This window comes from Maylandia zebra, linkage group LG6, assembly GCF_041146795.1.
Source record: "Maylandia zebra isolate NMK-2024a linkage group LG6, Mzebra_GT3a, whole genome shotgun sequence".
Taxonomy (NCBI): domain Eukaryota; kingdom Metazoa; phylum Chordata; class Actinopteri; order Cichliformes; family Cichlidae; genus Maylandia; species Maylandia zebra.
This window is the reverse complement of record NC_135172.1, coordinates 6,846,551-6,872,590: the sequence shown is the minus strand read 5'-3', so window position 1 is coordinate 6,872,590 and position 26,040 is coordinate 6,846,551. Positions and strand designations below refer to the sequence as shown.

General features: G+C 42.0%; 1 protein-coding gene across 5 annotated transcripts in view; it reads left to right on the top strand.

Annotated features, from left to right (window-relative positions):
- Window positions 1-19,909, top strand: part of LOC101477932 (glutamate receptor 2) — a 116,846-nt gene extending 96,937 nt beyond the window's left edge. For 2 of the 5 annotated variants that reach the window (XM_024802864.2, XM_024802863.2), the window contains exon 19: window positions 14,710-19,909. In XM_024802864.2, coding sequence (XP_024658632.1) covers window positions 14,710-14,844 — 135 coding nt within the window. In that variant the 3' untranslated portion in view covers window positions 14,845-19,909. The remainder of the gene's footprint in view (window positions 1-14,709) is intronic. The other 3 variants (XM_076884589.1, XM_024802862.2, XR_013098825.1) reach the window with 2 other exon arrangements.
- The last annotated feature ends 6,131 nt before the right edge of the window (window positions 19,910-26,040 follow it).

Genomic DNA, 26,040 nt, shown 5'->3' with positions numbered 1-26,040 from the left:
TGTGCTTTAAGTCAGAATTTTCAGTGTCATGGTAACTTTTGTTGTGTACAAAGCCTGGTTCAGAGCAGGTCATGCTCACAGTTTTGGTTTAAAATCAACTGGAAGTGCCACTTTTCATCTATTAACCTACCTACCTGAACATATATGAAAACGTAATGCAAACATCATTGCACAATATAAGAAAACAATTTACCTTCTCCACTGATGGCACCTTGCAGCTTCCTATGTCTTTAAGATCCCACCATCTGTGTAAGGTGAAGTCCACTTGTGCACACTTACCTACACTCTTATATGCCACTCTATGATCCTCCCTCTTCTTAAATAATAATAATAATAATAATAATACATTTTATTTATAGGGGCCTTTAAAGATCCTCAAGGTCACCTTACATTAGTACAACAAAATAAAAACATACAGTAAACACAAAAATTAAAAAAAAATAATGTAAGTAAGTATAAATGCTAAACAAGGAAAAATAGACTAAAAGTGATGAGTATGCAATTCTGAACAGATGGGTTTTAGACACGATTTAAAAGTAGAGAGAGTTTGTAGTCGATCATGTTCACAGTACATATTCACCACAGCTATTTCCATCTTTTTCACAAAATCCATCACCATGTGTTGTTCTGCATTTCTTTTCTTAACACCATACCTAGCCAATACGTTTATTTTTGGCAAATAGTAAAACAGTTTCCACAAGCACTTCATCAGCGTCCCCTTCTCCTATAGCCGTGAGGGTGAAACCTTTAGAGATAAAAGCAAAATCCTCCAAACCCACATAAAGGCTGACGCCAGCTAAGAAATGGGGTTTATTCCCACAAGAGTTTATCGGATGCTGAGTCCAGAGCAATAGCGAGCCATTAGGGAGGCCTGTGAGTCTAAGAAATAACAACTACAGAGCGTGAGTTTCCCTGAAATGCCTGCAGACATGATAGGTTATCTACAGATCAACGGGTGGAAATTCCTTATGGGACAAGATTGATGACCCACACGAGCCTCAAAAATGTGGGAGATGATTGTGTGTTTGGAAAAGAAAAAACAGAAAAGAATTGAGGCAGGTCAGCATAAGACTGGGCCATATTGAGGTCATTATATCTGCATGGAGAGGGACGTCGGCATGACCTGAAAGGTCAGAAAGTGACTCCCAGTAAATTAAAAAATAAAATGAAAAACCAGAAGCTGCTTAGCTGTAGACAACCCCAGGCTAGAGAGAACCAGGAGCTCATGAAGAATACCAGACCTACGGGGATGGGGGGAGTGTTTTTAACCCAATTCAGTTTATTATCATTGTGTACTCCGAGGTATTTATAGTCCTCCCCAATGTCTACATGGACCTCCTGGATCGAAACAGGGGTAACACATTTCCTGGTCCTCCTAAAGTCCACAATCAGTTCTTTGGTCTTTGCCACGTTGAGCTGCAGATGATTCTGCTCGCATTGCGTGACAAATGAGTCAACAACAGCCTGGTACTCTGTTTCATCACCGTCACTCATAAGATAAAAGAGATAAAATAAGATAAACCTTTATTAGTCGCACACATGGGACCCATGGGTCTCTGTGCAGTGGCTGAAGTGCGTGGTGTAGAGGGTGAACAGGAAAGAGGCTTGTCCCTTGTGGTGCCCCTGTTTTGCTGATCCCCTTGTCAGACACACAATGTTGAAGACCCACATATTGTGATCTTCCCGTCAGGTAATCAACAATCCATGACACAATCCGGTCTTTAAGTCTGACATCATTAGCCGTGTCTGGGCCCTAACTCCGTTGCATATCTATAAGTCAAACGAACGCTGCGGCATCACTGAAAGTTGAAAAACTGTCTAAATTCTTTCATCTGTAATAGAATGATCAGTGTGGCTGCTCTACCAGGTGTAACAATTAAGTTTAACATCCAGGCATCCATGAAAACAGATTTTATGACATTTAACTGAGTTAGAAGTTAGCAGGGAGTTAGCTCGCTAGCTTCCATCTAAATACATATAGCATGTGCTGACTGAGGGATTTTGGAAACAAATGAAGGCGTACAGCTCTGCTATCACTTCCAACATAAATGAAGACAGAAACTAAACAGCAGTGACGTTTGTAGAGTTATTGAAGTTGGGCTAGCTGGTAGGGATGGGTATCGAAACCCGGTTCTTGTTGAGAACCGGTTCCCACTGTTTCAATTCCTTGGAATTGTTTGCCATTTTTGCAAACGATTCCCTTATCGATTCCAGTCGCCCCGAATGACGTCATCACGTTGCGGAGCGTCATTTACCTGGCAGGAAACACGGCGTGTAAGCGGCTCAAACGCTCAAAAGTTTGGTTATACTTTACGAGAACGGATGACAACAGGGCAACTTGCAATACTTGCAAAGTAGATATTTAATTTAAGGGAGGAAACACTGCGAATATGCAAAAGCATTTGCTCACAAAACACGTGATAACCTTAAATGAATGTCGTGTTTTTAATTCCGCTCCGGACTCGTGAATCTCAACCCAGCAGCAGCGGTAACGTTTGCACGTCCTCTCCCGTTAATGCGGCAGGTAAATAATCAACTAACAGTGCATATTATGTTAGTGCGATCTGCCTTATTACAAAACCTGCCATTACTGAGCATTTAGGTGACCATGATGAGAGAGACAGAGTCTGGCTGGCTCAGATGCTGGCAGCTCTTGCTGCAGTCTACCGGTAGCATCTCCTTTCAGGCCAGGATAGACGAATGTCACCCAGCAGTGACTAAGTTTGTGGTCAAAGGCTTGAACGCATTTGCCACAGCAGATGCCCCCGATTTTCGGTAAGTGAATGCGTTTAATTGTAGGCAGGGACATTACTGGATATTCTTGTGCAATTGCTACAGAATAATTCATGTTATACTTTGTTATTGCTACTGAAGAATATTTATTTTATTATTTTACATTTACAATTTTTTTCCCCGGGGACCCTGTGACACCCCATTGAAGAGCCGTAGGCTGTGGATCTCTTAAGATCTCACTGTTGGGTTTGTAAGGCCATGTTACTCCTAAATTTCTATCTTGTTCAAAGAGAAGATATAAAACAAAGTTCTAAGCTAATCGACCTTAGTGTTCTCCTTTTTTAAAGAGAATCGATAAGAGAATCGATAAAGAATCGAATCGTTAAACAGAATCGAAAATGGAATCGGAATCGTGAAAATCTTATCAATACCCATCCCTACTAGCTGGTATATAATGATATGCTACGTGATCGCTAGCGACACAGCTATGTTAGCATACTAAACACAGTGAAGCTGGAGGATGAACACTTTTTTCCCCTCGATAAAAGTTAACGTGAGGATTCTCGGTGGTCAGGGACAAATGGAATTGCATGGCACGCTGCTGTAAACGGACCAAACTTCAGTCAGAACAACTGAGATAATCGATTCACAATACGAGGTTAGTCATTCAAATACTGATGAAAAACTAAAAATTAAGTGAGCTGGGCTGTAGTTACATGGTAAGGTTTTAAAAACTGAGCTTTAAAATGAATAGCGGTAAGAAAATCCGAGAGAGGGCGACAGTGATCACTGACTGTTTTAGGGGCTTTTTGAGATTAAATAGAACAAGATACAAAGCATTAAAACATGTTAAAAACACGAAAGCCTTAATAAACGCAGGGTAGTTTGGGCCCGGAAGCAGGATTCGTCACGTCATCACTTAACGACCGGATAGAACAGGAGTCGGCAATCTGCGGCTCTTTAGTCCTTATAGTGCAGCTCCGCGTGGTTTGGGAAAATAAAGTAGAAGTATTTAGCTGAAGTGTATTTTATTTATGTTAGTTCTTTTTTACCTTGTAGTTCTAAATTGGAAGATTATTGTGATATTGAAATATAAAAATAAAATTATATTCTTTTATTTTTTCATCGCTCAAAATAAGCGTCACACTCGCGAAAGCCGGTATGCCTGCCGAAACGCCGTGCATTTATCGAGACTTTCAACCCCAGGTAGGCCAATTATAGATCCACATTATGTCAGCAGCTATTCTCCACCGTGAACTATGTTAAAGACAAACACCGCTCACGCCTCACAGATGGCAGCTTACAGTCCTGCGTAAAGATGAAAGTCACTTCGTACAGCCCCGATTTGCAGACGCTGTGCGCAGAGGTTCAGGAGCAGAAGTCCCACTGTAAACATATCACGGCAGACACGACGATGTTTGCATGAACATGCTTTTCAGCATCTCTTTATTGACAACTTTTCCCACACGGTTGCTGACGCATACAGCCGGCTGTAGCTTTTCAGCTCACAGCCCGACACATACCAACACAACAGCATAGATAGCGCAGACATAAAGTGTTTTCTTTTGCGTGAAAACCAGGTCCAAATGGCTCTTTGGGTGTTAAAGGTTGCTGACCCCTGGGATAGAAGCATCCACCTCCATCTTTGTCAGCTTATCACCTGTGAGGCTTGGCCTGATGGTGTTGAATGCACTGGAAAAGTCGAAAAATATGACCCTCACAGTGCCCTCTGGTTGGTCCAGATAGGTGTAGACACAATTGAGCAGGTAGATCACGGCATCCTCAGCTCCAAGGTGGGGCTGGTGAGTGAACTGAAGGGGATCCCGATGTGGTCTGACATTTCAAACAGTTGTGAGATTCAGTCTTCTGAACTGCTCATCTCACAGGTTGCAGGGACTCCTCTAGGCACTCCAATTTATGCTTTGTCAAGTCCCGTTCTCTCCACCTCTCTCTCTGGTATCTAATCAACCAATCAGGTGTGTTTGCATGAGATCCACCGATCTTCAGTCAGATATTATCATTCTCATTCTCTCTCTATCTCTCTAACATGGAAAATTGCGTTAATTTATTCAGTCCAATATGAATAAGCTTCATTTCATGTTTCATTCAGTTTAGGTTTCATTTGCACATTCAATTTAGCACAATCCCTCTTAATCCAAATACTTTTTCTCTTTAAAACTCTCTCAATCACTGTCAAAGGAGCTTGCAAAAAAAGCATCTGGACTTCTTTAAGTTGCTTGAAAATGTTTCACCTCTCATCCGAGAAGCTTCTTCAGTTCTAAGTAGAGATGGCACGATACCACTTTTTTATGTCCGATACCGATATCATAAATTTGGATATCTGCCGATACCGATATGAATCCGATACAGTGTTTTTTAATCAACAAAACTGTTTTTTTAAATATCTTGCTGCATTTTGTATAAGTTCATACTCAAGTTTAAAACAACAACTACACTAAAGCTATTCTGCTATACCTGTATGCAAAAAATTTTTTTTTCATAGTTCAGCAATACTGATCAATCTAATAAACTTAAACCTACACCATCCTCCCTATTCTGGTATTTTAAAGAGTACTTAGCATAAATATTAAGCAACCTAACTAATAGGGTTCCAACAACAAAAATAAATAAATAAAAAATAGGGAACCACCCCTCACGCGCCACCTCATGATGCTTAATCGACGTAATCAACCTTAATTTGATGCAGTGTGAAAAAAAATGCACAGAAATCAATTATTTTTCAAGAAATATTAAATAGATTCAACATCTTTGTCACGGATTGCCGGGGCAAGCCGTGTGGAATGTAGGAAGGACCCAAAAGGCAGCAGCTCTGGTGCAGGTGAGTGTTTATTAACAGGGGTGGGTAAGTACAAACAGCGGTGGCGACAAAACATGAAACTGGAAACCTAAACTGGGTAAACTAATAAGACAAACCAGAACGAGGATGCAGGGAGGTCCGGAGAAATACATATGGGAAGACGCAGGGAGACCAAGGGGAAACAACACAGACGAACCAGCAATTACTAAGACAGAAAATACAACTTAAATACACTCAGAGAACACAGGGAGATTACACACAGGTGGGAAACACAGCTGGGAGTGATTAACATAACGAGACTAGGGAGGCAAACTGAAAACACTCACATAAGACGCAGACCTTCACAATAAAACAGGAACACACGGGCAGAACAGAGTAAACACTAAACAAAGGAAGAACAGAACCAAAATCGAAGAGAAAACACAAAATGCTGGGTCAAAAGGACCCAGGATCATGACAGAACCCCCCCCCCCCCTCAAGGGCTGGCTCCCGACAGCCCAAAAACAAAACAAAAAAAACAGAAAACAACCCGACCAGGGCGGGCGGAGGGGGTCCAGGACGGAGGGCTCGAGGCAAAACAAAACAGGAGCACCAGAAGGCCAGAAGACAAAAAGAAAAACAAAACACAAGTCCAAAACCAAAAGAAAAGCACACCAAAGCACAGGAAAACCGAGTCCAAAACAGAAAAGACCAGGGGGCCGGCCAGGGGGCCGACAGCACAGGAGTCCAAAACAGAAGAGTTCAGGGGGCCGGCCGTGCGGAAGGCAACGGCGGCCACTCAGGTGATGGCGGTCCGGGGGCCGGCCGCGCGGAAGGCAACGGCGGCCACTCAGGCGAAGAGGGTCCGGGGGCCGGCCGTGCGGAAGGCAACGGCGACCACTCAGGCGAAGAGGGTCCGGGGGCCGGCCGTGCGGAAGGCAACGGCGGCCACTCAGGCGATGGCGGTCCGGGGGCCGGCCGCGCGGAAGGCAACGGCGGCCACTCAGGCGATGGTGGCCGGCCAGTAGCCCAGCCAGCGGTCTAGAAAACGGCCGCTTAGCTCCAGACCCAAACGAGGCTGAGGCCACAGCAGGCGGAGATGATGAAGCCGGGCCAGGCGGAGATGATGAAGCCGGGCCAGGCGAGGACGATGATGAAGCCGGGCCAGGCGAGGACGAAGCTGAAGCCGGGCCAGGCGAGGACGAAACTGGACCAGGCCAAGGTGAAGCTGGACCAGGCGAAGCACAGGCAGAAGCTGGGCCAGGCGAAGCACAGGCAGAAGCTGGGCCAGGCGAAGCACAGGCAGAAGCTGGACCAGACGAGGATGATGACTCGGATGAAGCTGGACCAGGCGAGGATGACGAAGCTGGACCAGACGAGGATGACGAAGCTGGACCAGACGAGGATGATGAAGCTGCAGCAGGGGGCTGGACGGGCTCCTCGGACCCTCCAGCGGAGACAGGAGGCTGAACGGGCCCCTCGGACCCTCCAGCCGACGAGGCATGAGGCTGGCGTGGTTCTCCGGAACCACCAGCTGACGAGGAAGGCTGCTGGACGGGCTCCTCGGGCCCCCCAGCTGATGAGGTAGGAAGCTGGACGGGCTCCTCGGGCCCTCCAGCGGAGACATGAGACGAAAACCGGAGCGGTCCTTCGGACCCTCCAGCGGAGACAGGAGACGAAGGCCGGAGCGGTCCCTCAGACCCTCCAGCGGAGACTAGAGACAAAGGCCGGAGCGGTCCCTCGGACCCTCCAGCAGAAGTCAACACTAAGCCAGCAGTCATGGAGTCTTCTGGCAAACACGAAGGCAACTGGCAATGCACTGAGCACTGGCTCTGCCCAGGCAACGCGGACATGGTGCAGTTCTCAGGTGGCTGCATAGACTTCAGGGGTCCAGAATCAGCTGGGGACTGAGACCTAGCCTCTGGGGAAGCCCTGGAGCGGCAAACTGTGCCAATGGCGGCTGAACCGCGAAAAGCCCCTTGAGGTGATATTAGAATTTCTCCCTGCATGGAGTGAATGAGTGAAACCGGGGATACTGGAGCCGGAGCTACTGGGACCTGCGCTACAGGCGGCACTGGAGCTACTGGGGCCTGCGCTACAGGCGGCACTGGAGCTACTGGGGCCTGCGCTACAGGCGGCACTGGAAGGGACACGGGTGGCTCTGGGGCCTGAACTGAAAGGGACACGGGAGACTGAGCTGAGGGGGACACGGGAGACCGAGCTGAGGGGGACACGGGAGACCGAGCTGAGGGGGACACGGGAGACCGAGCTGAGGGGGACACTGGAAACCGAGCTGAGGGGGACACTGGAAACCGAGCTGAGGGGGACACTGGAAACTGAGCTGAGGGGGACACTGGAAACTGAGCTGAGGGTGGCTGCGAGGGAGCTAACTGAGCTGAGGGTGGCTGCGAGGGAGCTAACTGAGCTGAGGGTGGCTGCGAGGGAGCTAACTGAGCTGAGGGTGGCTGCGAGGGAGCTAACTGAACTGAGGGTGGCTGCGAGGGAGCTAACTGAGCTGGGAGTAGCTCCACAGGCAATACGCAGCTCGCGTTGACATCCGCCACACAAAACACAGCCCCTGAATGAACAGTCACGTTGTCTGGAAAAGACACAGAGTCCTCACTCACCACAGCCGGTAAATTAGAAGTCCGAACGTCCGGCTGTGGGGTGGCGCGTCGGCGGCGCGATCGGCGTTTCCTCCCCGCAGACGGCTCCGACGGGCCGGGCAAGATCACATCCGGCGAGTCGGGCAGCGAGGCAGGAGTGGCTGAGAGAAGGTGAGGTGTGTGCTGGAGAAAAGCCTGCATGGTCGGAGGAAGCGATTTTAGAAGCCATGGCAGGCCGGAAAAGAGCCGTTGTAGCCGGCTTTCGACGGTGCGGCGAAGCTCCTCTGGAGGGTTTTCAAGCCACAGCCCGAGGAGAATCTCCACGTTATATGTAACGTCGTCCTGGAGCTCCTCGGACGGATTTACTGCTGCTGGGTCCATGGTGGCTGGTTCGTACTGTCACGGATTGCCGGGGCAAGCCGTGTGGAATGTAGGAAGGACCCAAAAGGCAGCAGCTCTGGTGCAGGTGAGTGTTTATTAACAGGGGTGGGTAAGTACAAACAGCAGTGGCGACAAAACATGAAACTGGAAACCTAAACTGGGTAAACTAATAAGACAAACCAGAACGAGGATGCAGGGAGGTCCGGAGAAATTTATATGGAAAGACGCAGGGAGACCAAGGGGAAACAACACAGACGAACCAGCAATTACTAAGACAGAAAATACAACTTAAATACACTCAGAGAACACAGGGAGATTACACACAGGTGGGAAACACAGCTGGGAGTGATTAACATAACGAGACTAGGGAGGCAAACTGAAAACACTCACATAAGACGCAGACCTTCACAATAAAACAGGAACACACGGGCAGAACAGAGTAAACACTAAACAAAGGAAGAACAGAACCAAAATCGAAGAGAAAACACAAAATGCTGGGTCAAAAGGACCCAGGATCATGACAATCTTTCTTCAACAAAATTGCAGACTGCACAGATGGTACCTTCCCAAAGGAAAAAGTACTATAGCTTACTAGGGTATATATATTAGACTTAATAGTTACTATATACAGTAATTGACTTCTATTCATTTTACATCAAATTAAAACTTTGGGTGTCAGATAATTATTTATTAAAAGCTAGACATTTTAAATGAGAATAAGAAAGAAAGGTATGTCTTTGTGCCCCCTTTTCCCTGTTAATGCCCTATCGGCCCCCCTGACTAAACTTTGCTAGATCCGCCCCTGCACAGTTACCAGCGTCAGCTATGTAGAAAAAGATCCTCGAGTAGAAAGTAATATTAAATCAATTCTAACAACAGCTTATCAAGCTTAAATGTGCTGCTGTTGTTCAGCCGCTGGTTTCCTCTTTCTGGTGCAAAGTGGGCCAAAAACAAACCAGAGAGATGGACTCGCGACAGAAAAGCCGATTATCTGATCATTAAGCAGTTTCATGATTGAAGTAGCAGCAAGAAGAGGCAGTCGCTTGTTAAGCTTAACGCAGGAATGCTTTACATTCAGAGATGGACTTACACACTTGCCTTACTTCTCTCGGGATAACTTTGTCGGAGATGAAATGCCGGGTTGCTAGCGAAGCTCCACATGCTATCCAGACCACCGACAGGTCCCGCATGCCACAGCCGCTCTATCACGTGACCACACTGCTCCGACGTGCTAACGTTCTGAGGAGAGTTACGGCGTGTTGCAAGTTTTGTGAGGTGCTTTCGTGATATTTAATGGATCGGATTACATTTTTTATTTTTCTCCGATATCCGATCCAGTAATTTAGGTCAGTATCGGACCGATGCCGATACGTAATCTCGGATCGGTCCATCTCTAGTTCTAAGGTCAAATGGTTGAGAGTCCCAGATTTAAACCCAGTGGGAGTACACCCCCAAAGAGGGACAAAAGGACCCCCTGATGATCCTCTAATCACATGAGCCAAGGTGTGAAAACGGGTGTGGGTCCCAATCAGCCAGGGCTTCGGGTGAGCTCATTGTGAAACCTTGTCCCACTTTATCATGCGATTTCCTGAGGTCAGATGGCCCAGGAAATGGGCCTTTTGTCCCTCTTTGGGGGGGATACTCCCACTGGGTTTAAATCTGGGACACTTTTCTTTGCAAGCTCCTTTGACTATGATGACCTGGATGACTGAGAACCTTCACAGACATCTCTCCATCACTATTTATTCAAGACTTTTTTTTCACCAAATTGAATATATTTTATAGATTCTTTTGGGTGGGGGGCTTTTAGCCTTTATTTGATAGAGACATTGTAGACAGACAGGAAAGTAGGGAGAGAGGAAAGGGAAGAAATGCAGCAAAGGGCTGCGGGTCAGACTAAAACCCAGGCCTACTGCTTTCTAGCCATATGGTGTATAGTGCCCTGCTCACCCACTGATCTACGCCATCACCCTTCAGTTGTGTATTTTTAAAGTCAGAAATTCAACGATCAGAGTGGCTCTTGCTTCATTCCCTCACACACACACCCTCATGTTTCTCAAGGCCTTACCTACCCAGCCTCTCAGTTCGACCTGAATTAGGCCTGTCTTTAGAATCATTATTATATTGCCTTACTCTCATCCTTTTGGCTAAACGTAAACAATATATATTTAACTGATTATATTCTGATCAGTAGTGAGCATAATTAATTACAACATTTAACATTATTTTTCTTGTTAAAAATTATAGTGGATCATGTCTACACACACAAAATGTGTAGATGTTAGAACAGACATCCTCAGACTACATTTCTCTGTTAACATACTGTTCAAACTCATATTTTAATTTATTTTTTTGATTAAGAATAAAGAAAAAGGATATTATTGGCAAAAAACACAAATAACAGAGTGCTTAAATCACATATAAGACCGGATGTTGAGCCTCTCAGTTAACTTCTGGCTGAAGTGGAGTCGTGAAATTTCAGCCTGCATGATACACCCTGTTGGCCAGTCTGGTCTTTAAGTGATCACGTATGAACCCTGCTTCCAGGTCCAAACCTCTCTGCATTTATTAAGGCTATTGTGTTTTTAACATGTTTTAATGCTTTGTATCGGTTCTATTTAATCTGAACAAGCCCCTGTAAAAGTCAGTGATCACTGTCGGCCTCTCTCAGTTTTTATTACTACTGTTACCATCATTTTAAAGCTCAGTTTTTAAACCCTTACGATGCAACTACAGCCCAGCCCATGCAGCAGTATATGGATTATCTCAGTTGTTCTGACTGAAGTTTGGTCTGTTTACAGCATCCTGCCATGGGATTGCATTTGTCCCTAACCATCAGGAACTCTCACGTTAACTTTTATCGAGGGGGAAAAAGTTAGCGTTCATCCTCCAGCTTCACAGCGTTTATGTTAAGCTAACACAGCTGTGTCACTAGCGATCAGGTAGCACATCATTATATACCAACTAGCCCAACTTCAGTAACCCTACAAACGTCACTGCTGTTTAGTTTTCTGTCTTCATTTATGTTGGATGTGATAGCAGAGCTGTACGTTTTAATTTTTTCCAAAATCCCTCAGTCAGAACATGCTATATCATGTTTAGGTGGAAGCTAGCGAGCTAACTTCCTGCTAACTTCTAACTCGATTAAATTTCATAAATTCTGTTTTCCTGGATGTTAAACTTAATTGTTACACCTGGTACAACTGATCACTGATTAAAGATGAAAGAATTTAGACAGTTTGTAACTTTAAGTGATGCCGCAGTGTTAGTTTGACTTTGGGACCTGAAGTGGAGTTTGGACCCGGAAACGGCTATGTCAGACTTAAAGACCGGATAGCACAGAAGGGAGTCGCTGTTAAGCCAGGCTCTGACTGTTCCTGTATGGAAATCTCATTCTTGATGATCCATATGTTTGATTTAGCAAAGATTTTACATTGCAGACCCTTCCTGCTGCAACCCTCCTCATTTATCTGGGTTTGGGACCAACACTAGGAGGACACTGGTTTGGCCTCACCTCGTCACATACACGTGCCCTGGTGGCTGGGTTAGTTGCTGCCACTAATTATTTTCTTTATAGTATACTTAAAGTTTGACATAGCTTCTTTCCTAATGGTAAGTGGACTTGTTCTTATATAGTGATTTTCTACTCTGCTTGAGCAATCAAAGTGCTTTATACAACATGCCTCATTTAGCCATTCATATATTCATTGGAGAGCAACTTAAGGTTTAGTGTCTTGTGCAAGAAGACTTAAGAGCAGCCAGGGATCAAACCACCAACCATAGAAGATAATTAGTAGTTGACTTACTGGCCTACAGCCACTATCCATTAATACAATGTATCAATGGAATTATATACAGTATATACAATATATAATATTAAGAAAAGCAAAACATTTCATATCATTTCATGCAGTCTTTTGAAAATCTTATATCAAGTGCTGTATTGAGTGTTATACAGCACTTATCAACCCCAGTGTCAAAGAAAAGCTGGAACACTATATGAAATATAAATAAAAACAGAATGCAGTTATTATTAAACCTCAACTTTATTCAATCACTCACTGAAAACACATCAAGTATTTAAAGTAGGAGGAACATTTTGCAGCTAATGTACGTTAATGAACAGGTCACATGATTGTGTATAAATAGTATCTTAGAGAGGCAGAGTTTCTCAGAAAGAAAGATATCAGAGGTTTGCAAAAATACAAATCAAAAACAAAAACTTGTAAAATTGTATGACAATTTTAGAATAATGTTCTTCAGTGTAAAATTGCAAAGAGCTTAAATATCTCATTATTTACAGTAACTTTAGTTAAAAGTTTCAAAAAAATATTGAGAAGCCTCTGTGCACAAGAACCTGAAATCAGTATTGGATGATCATCATCCTCAGACTGACAGACATTTACAGAAATCACTATTAGTGAATACAGTTCACAGTACATTGCAAAAATGCAGGTTAAACCTCTATCATGAAGAAAAGAGACCACATGTGAATGTAAAAACAAAAAATCAGCCCACTGGGTGGCCAGTCCAGCTGTGCATCAGGCTAAGTTAGACTCATATTAGCAGTCAGTGGGCTGCATGCAGCACACCCCTATTTTGCTACACAAGGAAATAAGGTTACCTGGAGGTGAAGTGGAGAGAGTGGTAAATATGTAAGAAAGAAGCTGTTTAAAGCAAAAACGAAGTGAAAGAAACTTAAAATAGTGTCCGAGGTCCAAGGAGCAAGCCAGAAAAAAATGGCTGCTTTTCAGAATGTGTCCACAGGAGTAATGACCACTTAAAAATAAATAAATAAACCAAAAAGTGAGGCTCCAGCTCAAACAACAGGTTGCTGAATATTGTTTCCCCTGAGACACTCTGCCTCAAGTAAATGGACTGGTTCTCGTGTAATGCTTTTCTGCTGTATCTATATAAGCGCTCAAAGTGCTTATTAAAATGTTGATGCCGTAATAATTGTTATTGTAATTCTGAGGGTTTTGTGGCATACAATGTTTTGGGAAATCAATAATAACAATTAGCAGTTGTAGCAGAAGCACTCATTTCAGCCTTGTGATTAAATTCTAAAAGACAACCAGGTTATCATTTGTTCACATACATGGTCTGAAGGACTTCTGTACTTGTGTAAAAAACATTCAGACACACGAGTTACACACAGATTTGTTCATATGTGTACCAGCCAAGCGGGCAAATGGTAAAGGTAAGGTCAAGCTAAGTAGCAGATTATGCTGAAAAACAATGCCTCCTAGGTTTGAAAGAGCCTATAGGAGCCCAAAGACAGACATTGGGGCAAAGAAATTTTTCCCCACAAATAAAAACACAAGTATAAATTGGAAGTACCTCTGTACCTGAAATAGTAATAGGAACAAGAGTGATAACAATTGTTAAATATTACCATAAAAAAGACAAAAAAAGCAGATGAGGGGATATTCTAAAATCTCAATAAAACAGTCAAAAAGCAAGGCATTACCACACAATCTATGCTCTGTCCACGTCTAGTCCAGCAGCTGTTTCAAAGCCCAGCTCCTTCTTGTTTCGCAACAGCTGAATGCACAGCTATCCAACAGTCTTTCCTTAACTTCAGCAGCTCCCTCCTAATGCTACATCCAGGTCTGGACCCCCTGGGGGGCTCTAGGACAAAGTCACTGGTTCAGTGACAGTCCGGCTGCCACAACTCTAAAGCCAATACAGCCAATAGCACACCCTGGTACCCCAACAATAGTTGTTATATAAGAAAGTGTAATAGGCTGTTCACAAGGTTGTTGTAATCAGTCATATCAGCCATATCAGCTAGTATTGGACCCTTGATCAACAATGTCCAGCAGGTAGTACCAGCGATAGCACAATTCTACATTCCTCAGTTAGTATGTTAAATATTAAAGTTTAAAGAAATAGGAGGCTTAAAAGGGTTTCCAGGAGAAAGCACGTTCTCTTAAAAAAGGCTATGTTAGCAGCTGTACAGTATTACCTGTGAATAAAGGATTGAAAAATGAAATTAGGTATATAAGTGGGGAACTTAAAGGGTTTGGTGAGTGCAACAAAAAAAAGATTCAAGTAGTCCAGTGCCTATGAAGTACAGTGGCAGATTCCTCTCAGTACTCTGGTTAACTGGTGATTCTAACCCTGTCTATGCAGCTTTAAGTTACGTGTCATTGATGAAAATGTGGCTAATGTGTTTTTGTCCTTATACAGATGAAATTCACGGATGCAATGCGCTCCAAAGCCCGTCTGTCTATCACAGGATCGACCAGCGAGAATGGTCGTGTTCCAGTGGCTTACCTCCGTCCTGGATTACCCATGAGTCTCAGCATGACTGATCTCTCCTGACTACATCCAAGCCAGTGCCTTACAGCTAGAAAGACTGGACAGATGTCTACCCACCACTTGGCTGTCAGGCTTCAGCAATGACCTGCCCATCAATGAAGAGAGTCACTTGACCATCAGTGAGAAGAATGGCTGTTCATATACAAATTCATGAAAAGCAATCAAGCACAGTGGACAGTTTTCTAATCAAACACACATCATTATTTAATGGATTTCCCCCCCTCTTGTACAGACAACAAGAAACAATGATGCTAACGCAATAACAATATTAATCAGGAATGTGATCAGGAGTTATAAAAGCAGACTGATGAAATGGAATATCACATCCATAAAATATTAGTAATTGTGGTAGCAGATAATGATATTGCTATTGTTCCTATTTTTTCTCCTTATTTTTCCCTGAAAATCCCTAATGAGTGGAAACTTTTACCAGATTAAGGGATGCATGGACTGGCAACCACGGGTACACAGTATAAACACTTCTACAACACAACACTACAAAAACATACAAATTTTATGCAGGAATGGGCTGAAATGGGTTAAAAAGTACCTGAGCAAGGTGTGATACCGAAAGCATCAACAAATGCAATCTGAGAAAGTGAATATCCCTGGCTCAAACTGACCACTCATCAGTATTACGATTAAAATGAAGCAATTACTAATGTTTATAATGCATTTCATGAAATGTTGTCCACTCCAAGATATGTTAAATAATTAAACAAAATTCCCCAAATATTTAGTGTTTAATCCAATTAAAATTTTTAATTGGATTCTTGGTAACATGAATATTTTATAGTCTTTGCAGAATTACTGTAAATATGTTTACACTTTCCTCTTGTTCATTGGGCAATAGCTTAACAGTGATTTATGTTTGACTGTGTGACACACAGCTCTAAACGTTTAATGATCAGCATATGAAATTATAAAATAGACATAATAAATCATGTTGAATCCGTTAAATATATTTTAACACCTTGTGTAAACAGCACATTGGCAGTTTTTACATTCCTTGTTTTTCATGCTGGACTGTTAACTACAGGATCATAGATTTAACCATTATTATATACACAAAATAGAGTTAGGAAAACTAGATGGAGATTCAACCCTGGTTATGGAAAAATCACACGGTGTGGTTAGTAAGGGAAGTTTTACTCGTTGGTGATAAGAAAGAAAAATGTATGTTAGCAGAAGCAAACTGCAATGCAAGGTGTCCCAGCCAGTTAAAGACTGAGATAGGTGGTATACACTCGGAGCTGGGTCAAATAAAGGGAAAACACACACAAACATAGGCTTGAATTAAAATCAGCTAAGTGAAGGTGAATTAAAACGATCAAAAACTGCAGGTCAGATTGAGTTTTAGAGCAAAGTTCTGTGAAGCATCAGCCCCAGGTTAGTTTTAGTGCTTATCTAAATATTATTGGTTTTATCTATAAATAAATACACAGAAAATAGCAACTTTAAGTTTGTGCAGTTATTTAATGTACTGGTATCCTTACTGAATATGGACACTAACAGGGACTAAAAAATACACAGACAAGTCGCATAAATTGTGTAGCTGTTTGGCAGCTATTGGCAGTCATTTGTCATGAAGACACTGAAGGGGTACTTTAATCATTTTTTGTTGCACTTCCACAAAGTGAAGATATTTACAATTCCTTAATAAGCTCTAAAAACAGAAACACACATTCATAAGGCATTCAACAGGGCTATTTCATGAATCCCAATTAATTGGTAACACCCTACACATGTCAGTATGCTTTGTTTGTAATATAATAATTTTTTTAAAACTGATCTGAAACCAGTTAAAAACCAGTTTTTATTCTTCTATTCTTGTAGAAACCACTCTTTTTTTCATAGATCTTCCTTGGTAATTGGGTTTTGCATGGCATCTATGACTGTATATTCACAATTTGAACTTGCTGATACATAAAAATTGAAAGGCACAATAAAGTGCAACCCACTGGCAGCAAAATAGGCTAATGTTACTCATATCAGTGCCATATTATAAACAATCACTTTCTGTTGGCTGCTGTAGTGTAGTAAATGGTCTATTATCTAGATCTAGAATTTAAAAATTGCATTTAATTTTAAAGACACGCTCTATTTTCTTTCAAAAAAAAAAAAGACTATCAGACAAAAAAATAATTTATTCAAAAGAGAATAAGAACGTTTGCATTCAAAGATCTAAACAAAAAGTGTGTGTGTAAATTACATCTTGCTCTCACCCTATGGCAGTTGGGATAGGCTCCCCCCCGAACTGGAAAAGCGGAAGAAAACGGACGAGTGGATGAAAGCTTTTATTTAGAGCCCCAGATACTGTTTTCACAAACTGAGGTGGACTAAATTTGCTCCCTTTAATTATATGGTTCTGTAAATATTTAGAATATATGAGAAGTATATGTTCCCATCCCTCTTTCTAGGTCAGCACATCACAACTACAGCATAAACACAAACACGCCTTGCTTATACATTGACATATATTTTCACATTTGCATGTGCACCTGCATAGTATTCTCATAAGAGTTCTGAAGTCAATTGGATGATGTGCCAAACAGACTGAGACCCAATCAGAGTTCTTTATGCTCAGTCAATGGCAGCTGCTGATACTGAAACCTGAGCCAGTAGGAGTTCTCACTGCTGTGAACTGGACAAAAAAAAGAAACTGTGAAGAAAAACTTTTTGTTTTAATAAATATACTGCACTAAAGGATGGCAACAAAGACGATGGAAGAGGATGGAGTGAAGAAAGTTTGCATGTCACTTTAAGTTTTTCCTTTGATGAAATTTTCAGTCTGAAGCTTTGTGACTGCTGCATTTAGTGTTTAATAATAATACTAATAAGAATACTATTAGCGATATTAATTGCAGTATTATTGTGATTCTTGTTATGTATAGTGTATGCTTTTAAGAACTCTGGTATGCTATTTTTTTCACAAGAGAGCTGATGTTTGTGCTGCTGGTTAGAAGCTAGCTGGTTAGCTTAAAATCTTCTTATACGATATGAAAAATGCCCAAACTGTGATAAACACAGGGTTGTTGAAGATATAAAGGCATCTGCTTCCATTTCTTCTTATGAACTCGTATCATTTTCACCTTAAGCACATGTTAATTTTCATTATATTCTCATGGTGTTACAGTCAAATGAACGAGTAACAGCAAAATAAAACGCATCCTTCACTGATGGAAATGTGAAAATGATCACTCTTAACGTTACCTCTGGTATAACTTCATTTTCTATTAAATGTAAGTAAGTTGCTTTTTAACAGAACAGATTATTGCCTGGGCTAATTTCATTCGAGGTGTAAATTATGTCCAACATAGTCCCTTCCGTTTTGTATACTGCTTATATTTCATATAAACATGTATTGAGTTCTTGAGGTCTTCATTATCTGACTATTTTCGATATATATTAAACATGCTTGCCCTTGAAATGTCATAATAAAAACAGACAAAGACATTAAGGACACACTTAACATAGCAGTTTCTTGAAGAAGTTTTGTCTCTGTTTTCATGATATTGACCTTTTGTGGCCATATAAATTATGACTTGACTTTGAAAATTAAATTAAACTGCTGTCTAAGGTGAGATAAACTGATGGGTGAGGAAAGGCTATAACTAAACCTAGACTTGAAGTAATGCTATTTAAGAAGTAATGCTATTATCCCAATGGTTGGTTACCATAATCATATCTATGTTTATGCCTAGCATTAAACACACCTTACATAATTTTCACACAACCTTAATTATTGATGATTATTATAAAGAACTGCTCATAATGTTGGCAAAAGGCAATGCAGACAACTGCAGCACCTAACTACACCCAGCAACTGAATGCAAAAGTTAAAATATACTTTTCTAACTACACTAGACGTGATATTTTGTGACATTCTTTAGATTTTATTTTTTTTTGAAAAACCTGGTAAAACAGAGATTAAAGTTACAGAGTTGTGATAAACGATATTCATAAAACTATTCTTCCATCTTTCTCTACTGTCAAATGGTGGGCGACCGTGGCTCAGGGGGTTGGGAATCGCATCTGTAACCGGAAGGTCGCCGGTTCGATCCCTGGGCTCTCTGTCCTGGTCGTTGTGTCCCTGGGCAAGACACTTTACCCTACTTGCCTACTGGTGTTGGCCAGAGGGGCCGATGGCGCGATATGGCAGCCTGGCTTCTGTCAGTCTGCCCCAGGGCAGCTGTGGCTACAACTGTAGCTGCCTCCACCAGTGTGTGAATGTGAGAGTGAATGAATAGTGGTATTGTAAAGCGCTTTGGGTGCCTTGAAAAGCGCTATATAAATCCAATCCATTATTATTATTAAATCATTGCTGCCATAAATAGTGTTCCCCAAAAACCCTTATTTATGTGATCATTTCTTAATAACATTTAACTTTACAGTAATGGATTACACAGCAGTGGGGAACACATTTCATTATAAGAAATGTCTTTCAGAAAGTGTTGTAACTAAATTTAAGGATATAATTCTTCTACTTCTACTTGCTTCAATACTATGTGCCAAAACAGTATAGAGCAGCTACCTAAACTCTACTCCCAGAGAAGTAGATTATTCTTTTAATATTCTTTTATATCCTCATGCGTGTGGATTCTGTATCACTTTAACCATAACTAGTAATGATGTCATGAATTTCTCCACAAATAAAAATTTAACAGTTAGAGAAAAATATTCATAATCATCTCACAGATATATAATTATGTACAGCAGTTTCTTATGTTATCTACTTCCAGCATACTGCAGTCAGGATTGTGGAGGACTGCATGTCTCATGTGGGTGAAAACCCCTCACCCCCTCTCTTTCTGACGTGTACCCAGATGGACACATTTGCAGGACTATAAATCCCGCTGAGCAATTCTCCATATGAGACACATAGATGTCGTTGAACTCAAGCCCTGGGAGAAACATCGCCACTTTCAGGGATTTATTTTAATTAATTAATTTAATGGGGTGGCTGTAACTCAGAAGATAAAGCAAGTCATCTTGGAGGGAGATGACTTGCTGGAGCAGAAAATAGTTCATCTTAATGTGTTTGTTTTTTTTATCTGTGCATAGATAATCCAAGTAGTCTGGGCTTGAAAAAAGGTGGAAAACCCCCCAAAACCAGATACTAAATTTTTCATTCTCTCAGACTGAAACTTCTAACATCAACAATCACTTCCTCCAAACGATCAACGTGTCTAATAGATCCCATTCATTCAAGACTGCTCAAAGAAGTCCTAGTGTTCATGTTTTGATGTTAAACATGATTATTTCTATTAATGGGCTTAAGTATTACAGTTGGCAATAATTAAACCATTAATTAAAAAGTCAATACTTGACCCAGCTGTCTTTGTTGTCTTTGCTGTCTCTGACAGTGGACTCATCTCTGTGCTTGTGCTGCCAGACCTCAGTGCAGTGTTTGACACTGCCGACCATAATATTTCACTAAAGAGATTATGCATGGCATAGTAATTAAAGCTACTGTCTAATGTAACCCAGTATGTTCATATAAATGGGGAGTCTTCCTCACACATTGGAATGGAGAGGATTAACAATGAGTACATCAGAGAAAGCTCAAAGTCTGACAGGCGAGGTTGTGACAGTTTGGACATGTGCAGAGGAGTGAAAGTGGGGATAACGAAGATAGTGCTGCCAGGCAGGAGGTAAAGACGTAGTGAAAGAGGAGATGCAGAGGGTTGGTGTCACAGAGGAGGATGCTGAGAGAGGGTGAGATGGAGGCAGATACCACAGGCCTGCAAAAAAAAAAATTTCAGCTGCATGGGATATTTGCATACATTTTTTTTTCTTTTTTTGCAAAACTTGAAGAGTTTTCATTTAAAAAGCACAGCAGCAATGAAAAAAAATCAATACTTTATTACAATTTTTGGTTGCAGACCTGTGTAATGTGCTGTGGCAACCCCTGAAGGGAGCTGCAAAAAGATGATGAAGAATCCATCCATCCAAATCAGGGTCAGTTATTTGAAGTGCTAGCTAGCATTAGAAGGGGCAATGCACAAAGTCCAAAAAAACAAAAACAAAACAAAACTCAGATGTAGGGATTGTAGAAGTGATGTAGAAGAGGTAAAGAGAGTTTCTCAGTCAGAGAAGCTGAAACAGAAAGCAACCTCTTGTGAAGGACCTACCAAAATAAAGAAAGATGCTTTGGTTATGAGCAAGAAGGATTTTGTGTTAGTTGTGGTGGATGTAATAAACTGCACAACTCAAACTGAACAAATCCTAAATTGTGAAGGCTGCAGACAAATACCTGGGAATCATGAGTCCAGAATGGGAGAGAGTTGAGGAAATGATAAGTGGTACGAATCCTAGCTCAAACTCGTGGGGTAGTTCATTATAGTCATTTTATTTCTCAATTACAAAAAAATGACATGCAATATGTATCCAGGAAACATGGTTAAAACAGTGGAAAAGTGGAACTTACACATGGATATACGGTTATTAGGAATGGTAGTAAGGATGGTAAAGGGGAAGGAGTGGTCATTGTGTTGTCTTCGTATAGCTTTGAATAATTACACAGTATCCACTTGTGTTTTGCGAGCGTCTGCTCCAAACATTTTATTCTTTCATTCACAAGTCAGTCTTCTTTTATAGAGGCATTCATGAGCCCTCTCAAATACAGCGCCCCCTACTGGCAAAACCCCATTGGCACATGAACACCCACACATCACCACATCCCCTTTTCTCTGACAACATAGGTCCCACGAATCAACATATACACATATTTGTATTACAACAATAATTTTTTTTTTCTCTCAACACCATCAGAATATAAGATAAAAACAAATCCAGTCATAGCTTTACAGATTAAGCCTAACTGGTCTCTTGACCTTACGCTCTGACCTCCTCAATACAGGTTCTGAAACAACTGCACTTTTCTCCACATGCTCATGTCCATCCAGTGGTTTTAAACCAGACACTGTCTCTGCATGTGACACATCAACATTTTCATCTTCCTCACCATATTGTTCCTCCTGAAATGTCTCTTTAGTCTTCAGCAAGTTACGACGGTTCCTTCTGAACACATGACCTTCTTCAGTTCTTACGTCATATGATCTCGGACCTGCTTCCTGAAGAACAATGGCTTTCCTGCTCCATGCATTCTGATCTTGGATTCTCACTACATCATCCTTTGCAAGCAATCCAAGTGTTCTTGTTCCCTTGTCGTATTGCAGTTTTTGCTTCCATTTCAGATGCTCTTGCTTTTTTATAATTTCTTCACTCTGCTTGCTTTCTGCATAGCAGGGCAAAGTTGTGTGTAGCTTACGATTCATCAGCAATTCTGCAGGGGATAAACCACAGTCAAGAGGAGCAGTCCTGTAGCTCAGCATAGCTAAATAAGGATCTGATCGACTGTCTGTAGCCTTCTTCAGAAGCCGCTTGATGATATGCACTCCTTTTTCAGCCTTGCCATTTGCCTGTGGATGTTGAGGACTTGATGTGACATGTTTAAAGCCGTATTCTCTTGCGAAATTCTGCCATTCTTTGCAATTATAGCAAGGACCATTGTCACTAATGACAGTTTCAGGTATTCCATGCCTGGAAAAGATAGACTTCACATGTGTGATCACATTATTAGCAGTTGTACTTGTAAGCAGAGCAATCTCAGGAAAGTTAGAGTAATAATCTATCACCAACAGATAGTCTTTCCCATTAAAATGAAATAAATCTGTTCCGACTTTCCTCCAAGGCGCTGTAGGAAGTTCAGGAATCATCATGGGTTCTCTTGCCTGTCTGCTCTGAAACTTGTTACATGTTTCACACTTTCCGACCATGGTCTCAATGTCTTTATTAATGCCAGGCCAGTACACAGTGTCTCTAGCTCTCCTTTTACACTTTTCTATTCCCAGATGTCCCTCATGTATTCTTTGAAGTATCAGCTGTCTCAGACTATGTGGTATCACAATCCTATTGCCTCTCAACAGCAGTCCATTTACCACATTGAGCTCCGATCTAACATGATAATACTTTGAACAAGACCCTTTGGGCCAGTCCCCTTGGATATTTTCCATCACCGTTTGCAGCTCCCTGTCTGCAGCTGTCTCCTCGCATATTTGTTTTATCTTTGCGTCAGACACTGGCAGAGACTCCACTATCATATTAACATGATCGTCTACTTCTTTCTCAGTGGAGCTTGCGTGACACACCTCTGATGCTCGCGACAGTGCATCCGCTAAAGCTAAATGCTTTCCTGGTGTGTATATCAAGTCAAAGCTGTACCTTTGCAGTTTCATCATGAGACGTTGAATCCTCGGTGACATCTCGTTCAGATGTTTCTTAATGATTGACACCAAAGGACGATGATCTGTCTCAACTGTAAAGGTAGGAAGACCATAAACATAACAGTGAAAAATATCAAGTCCATATGCCAGTCCGAGACATTCTTTCTCAATCTGAGCATATCTGGTTTCAGACTTAGTCATGGATCTAGAAGCATAAGCAACTGGTTTCCAACTCCCCTCTTCAGCTTGAAGTAAAACAGCTCCAAGCCCATCCTTTGAGGCATCTGTTGAGATTTTCAGACTCTTAGTTGGATCATAATATGCAAGCACTGGGCGCGTTGTCAGTGTGGTTTTTAAATCATTCCATTCTTGTTCATGCCTCGCTGACCATTTAAATTCTATGGAATCACGAAGTAACTCCCTTAGTGCTGATGTTCGCACTGACAAGTTAGGTATGAATTTTCCTACAAAGTTTATCATTCCCATCACTCTGAGCACACCTCTCTTATCTGTCGGGCGTGGCATTGTTGCGATGGCTTTTACTTTTCTTTCATCTGGCTCAATACCCCCAGCAGAGAATTTGTCTCCCAGAAATGTTATTTCCTTCACACCAAAATGACACTTGTCACGATTTAACTTTAATCCATTCTCCCTCATCTGCTGCAGCACCTTCACCAGTCTTTCATTATGTTCTTGTAGGGTGGAGCCCCATATAACCACATCATCAACATAACAGCGAACACCTTGTAAACCCTCTAACATGTTGTCCATGGCACGATGAAAAATCTCAGATGCTGAGATTATGCCAAATGGCATTCTGAGGAATCTATACCTGCCAAAAGGTGTATTGAAAGTACAGTATTTTGAACTTTTCTCATCCAGCTTTATTTGCCAAAAACCCTGTGCTGCATCTAGCTTTGAAAAGTATTTGGCGCCTGCCATTTCACTTGCAACCTCTTCACGCTTTGGTATCTGGTAGTGCTCACGTTTTATGGCTTGATTTAAATCGCCAGGGTCCATGCATATTCTCAAATCATTGTTTTTATTCCTTTTATCCACACACACCATTGAGTTTACCCACGCAGTCGGTTCTTCCACTTTTGTAATGACCTGCAACTGTAACATCCTGTTAAGTTCTTTCTTTAAACGGTCCTTCAGTGGAGCGGGGACTCTACGTGGTGCATGGATCACTGGCTTTGCATCCTCTTTCAGCTGGATACTGTAATTGCATGGTAGACATCCCAAACCTTTGAAGATATCCTCATAATGCTGTACAATGGAGTCAACTGCTCCTCGCTGTCCACTTTCTGTTTCTGGACAGCTGATGTGATACACTCTTTCTACTAGGTTCAATCTTTTGGATGTCACGCCACCCAGCAGTGATTCACAACCTTCTGGAACAACATTAAACAATACATCATAATCTTTATGTTTTATTGTCACTTTAAGCCTGCATTGACCACTGCTCTCAATATACTTTCCATTGTAGTCTTTTAGAGGTACTCTTTTCTTTATTATTTTGGGCTTTGGTTTCATGGCATGGATCTCTGTCATGCTGATTAGGTTCGCCTGCGCACCTGTATCAATCATTAGTGCCACCAAAGCTCCTTGTATTGGGAGTGAAACAATCCACGTGTCTTCATAATCTGAGCATCGCTCACTGTCCTCTGCTTCGTTATGCTCACTTTTTACATCCTCAAGTGACACTATGCCCACAAAGAAAGTCTCGCTTAAGTCAGTCTCTTCAACTACATGCACTGATTTGGGTTTGGCTTTCGACAGACATTGTTTGGCAAAATGATTTTTTCCATCGCATTTCAAACATCTTTTGCCATAAGCTGGACACTGTCTAGGTTCATGTCTGCTACCACATCGCTTACAGGAGTACACTGTATCCTCTTTGCTGGGCTTCTGCGACATATTCTTCCTCATTTTCTTTTTAACCACAGCTATTCTTGCACTATTGTGGAGACTGGAATAAATGGTAAATGGTAAATGGCCTGCATTTGTATAGCGCTTTTCTAGTCCATAGGACCCCAAAGCGCTTTACACTACATTCAGTCATTCACCCATTCACACACACATTCACACACTGGCGATAGCAAGCTACATTGTAGCCACAGCTGCCCTGGGGCGCACTGACAGAGGCGAGGCTGCCGGACACAGGCGCCACCGGGCCCTCTGACCACCACCAGTAGGCAAACATGGGGTTAGTATCTTGCCCAAGGATATTTGACATGCAGCCCGGAGGCAGCCTGGGATCGAACCACCAACCTTCTGATTAGTGGCTGACCTGCTCTGCCACCTGAGCTACAGCCAGGTACAGATTAGTCAGTCCAGTGCTAGTAGTCCAGTGCTAGTAGTCCAGTGCTAGTAGGATTTTATGGATAGGGTGGGGCTAGTGTGTATTAATAATGGTAAAGGAACTTGATATAATAATCTGTATGTACCTTGGTGGCATGAGGAGTGTAAGTAAAGCGGTAAAGAACAGAAAAAGAGCATTTAGACAGCTGAAAAATTACCACTCAATAAAAGCATTGATTCACTACAAGAGCACAAGCGAAGAATTAAAAGGTCTACAAAGCATACATATTGGAGGCAATGTAATAGTACTGTAATAGTATAGGCAGAGAGACATGGTTAGTGGACATTTGGGGTGTGGTGAGGAGGACAAACAAGCTTCCAAACAGTAGGGACAGAGAACAGAATAGCGATTAATAATATAGACAAGGCAGAGCTCAATGTTCAAATGTTTGTAAAGATTCATAGTTCTGGTAATTTATCAGATATTCCTAAACAGTGCAGGAATGAGACACTGGCAAAGAACCTTAGATGCAGGGTAAATGTAAAAAGAAATGAATTCAGAGGCAGTTTGGACTTACTGCTCAGTATGAATTAAGAAAGCATTAACAAATGTTCGTCACACCTCTCCAGGTAAAGACAGTAAATGTTATACTGTGTTGGAGTACAT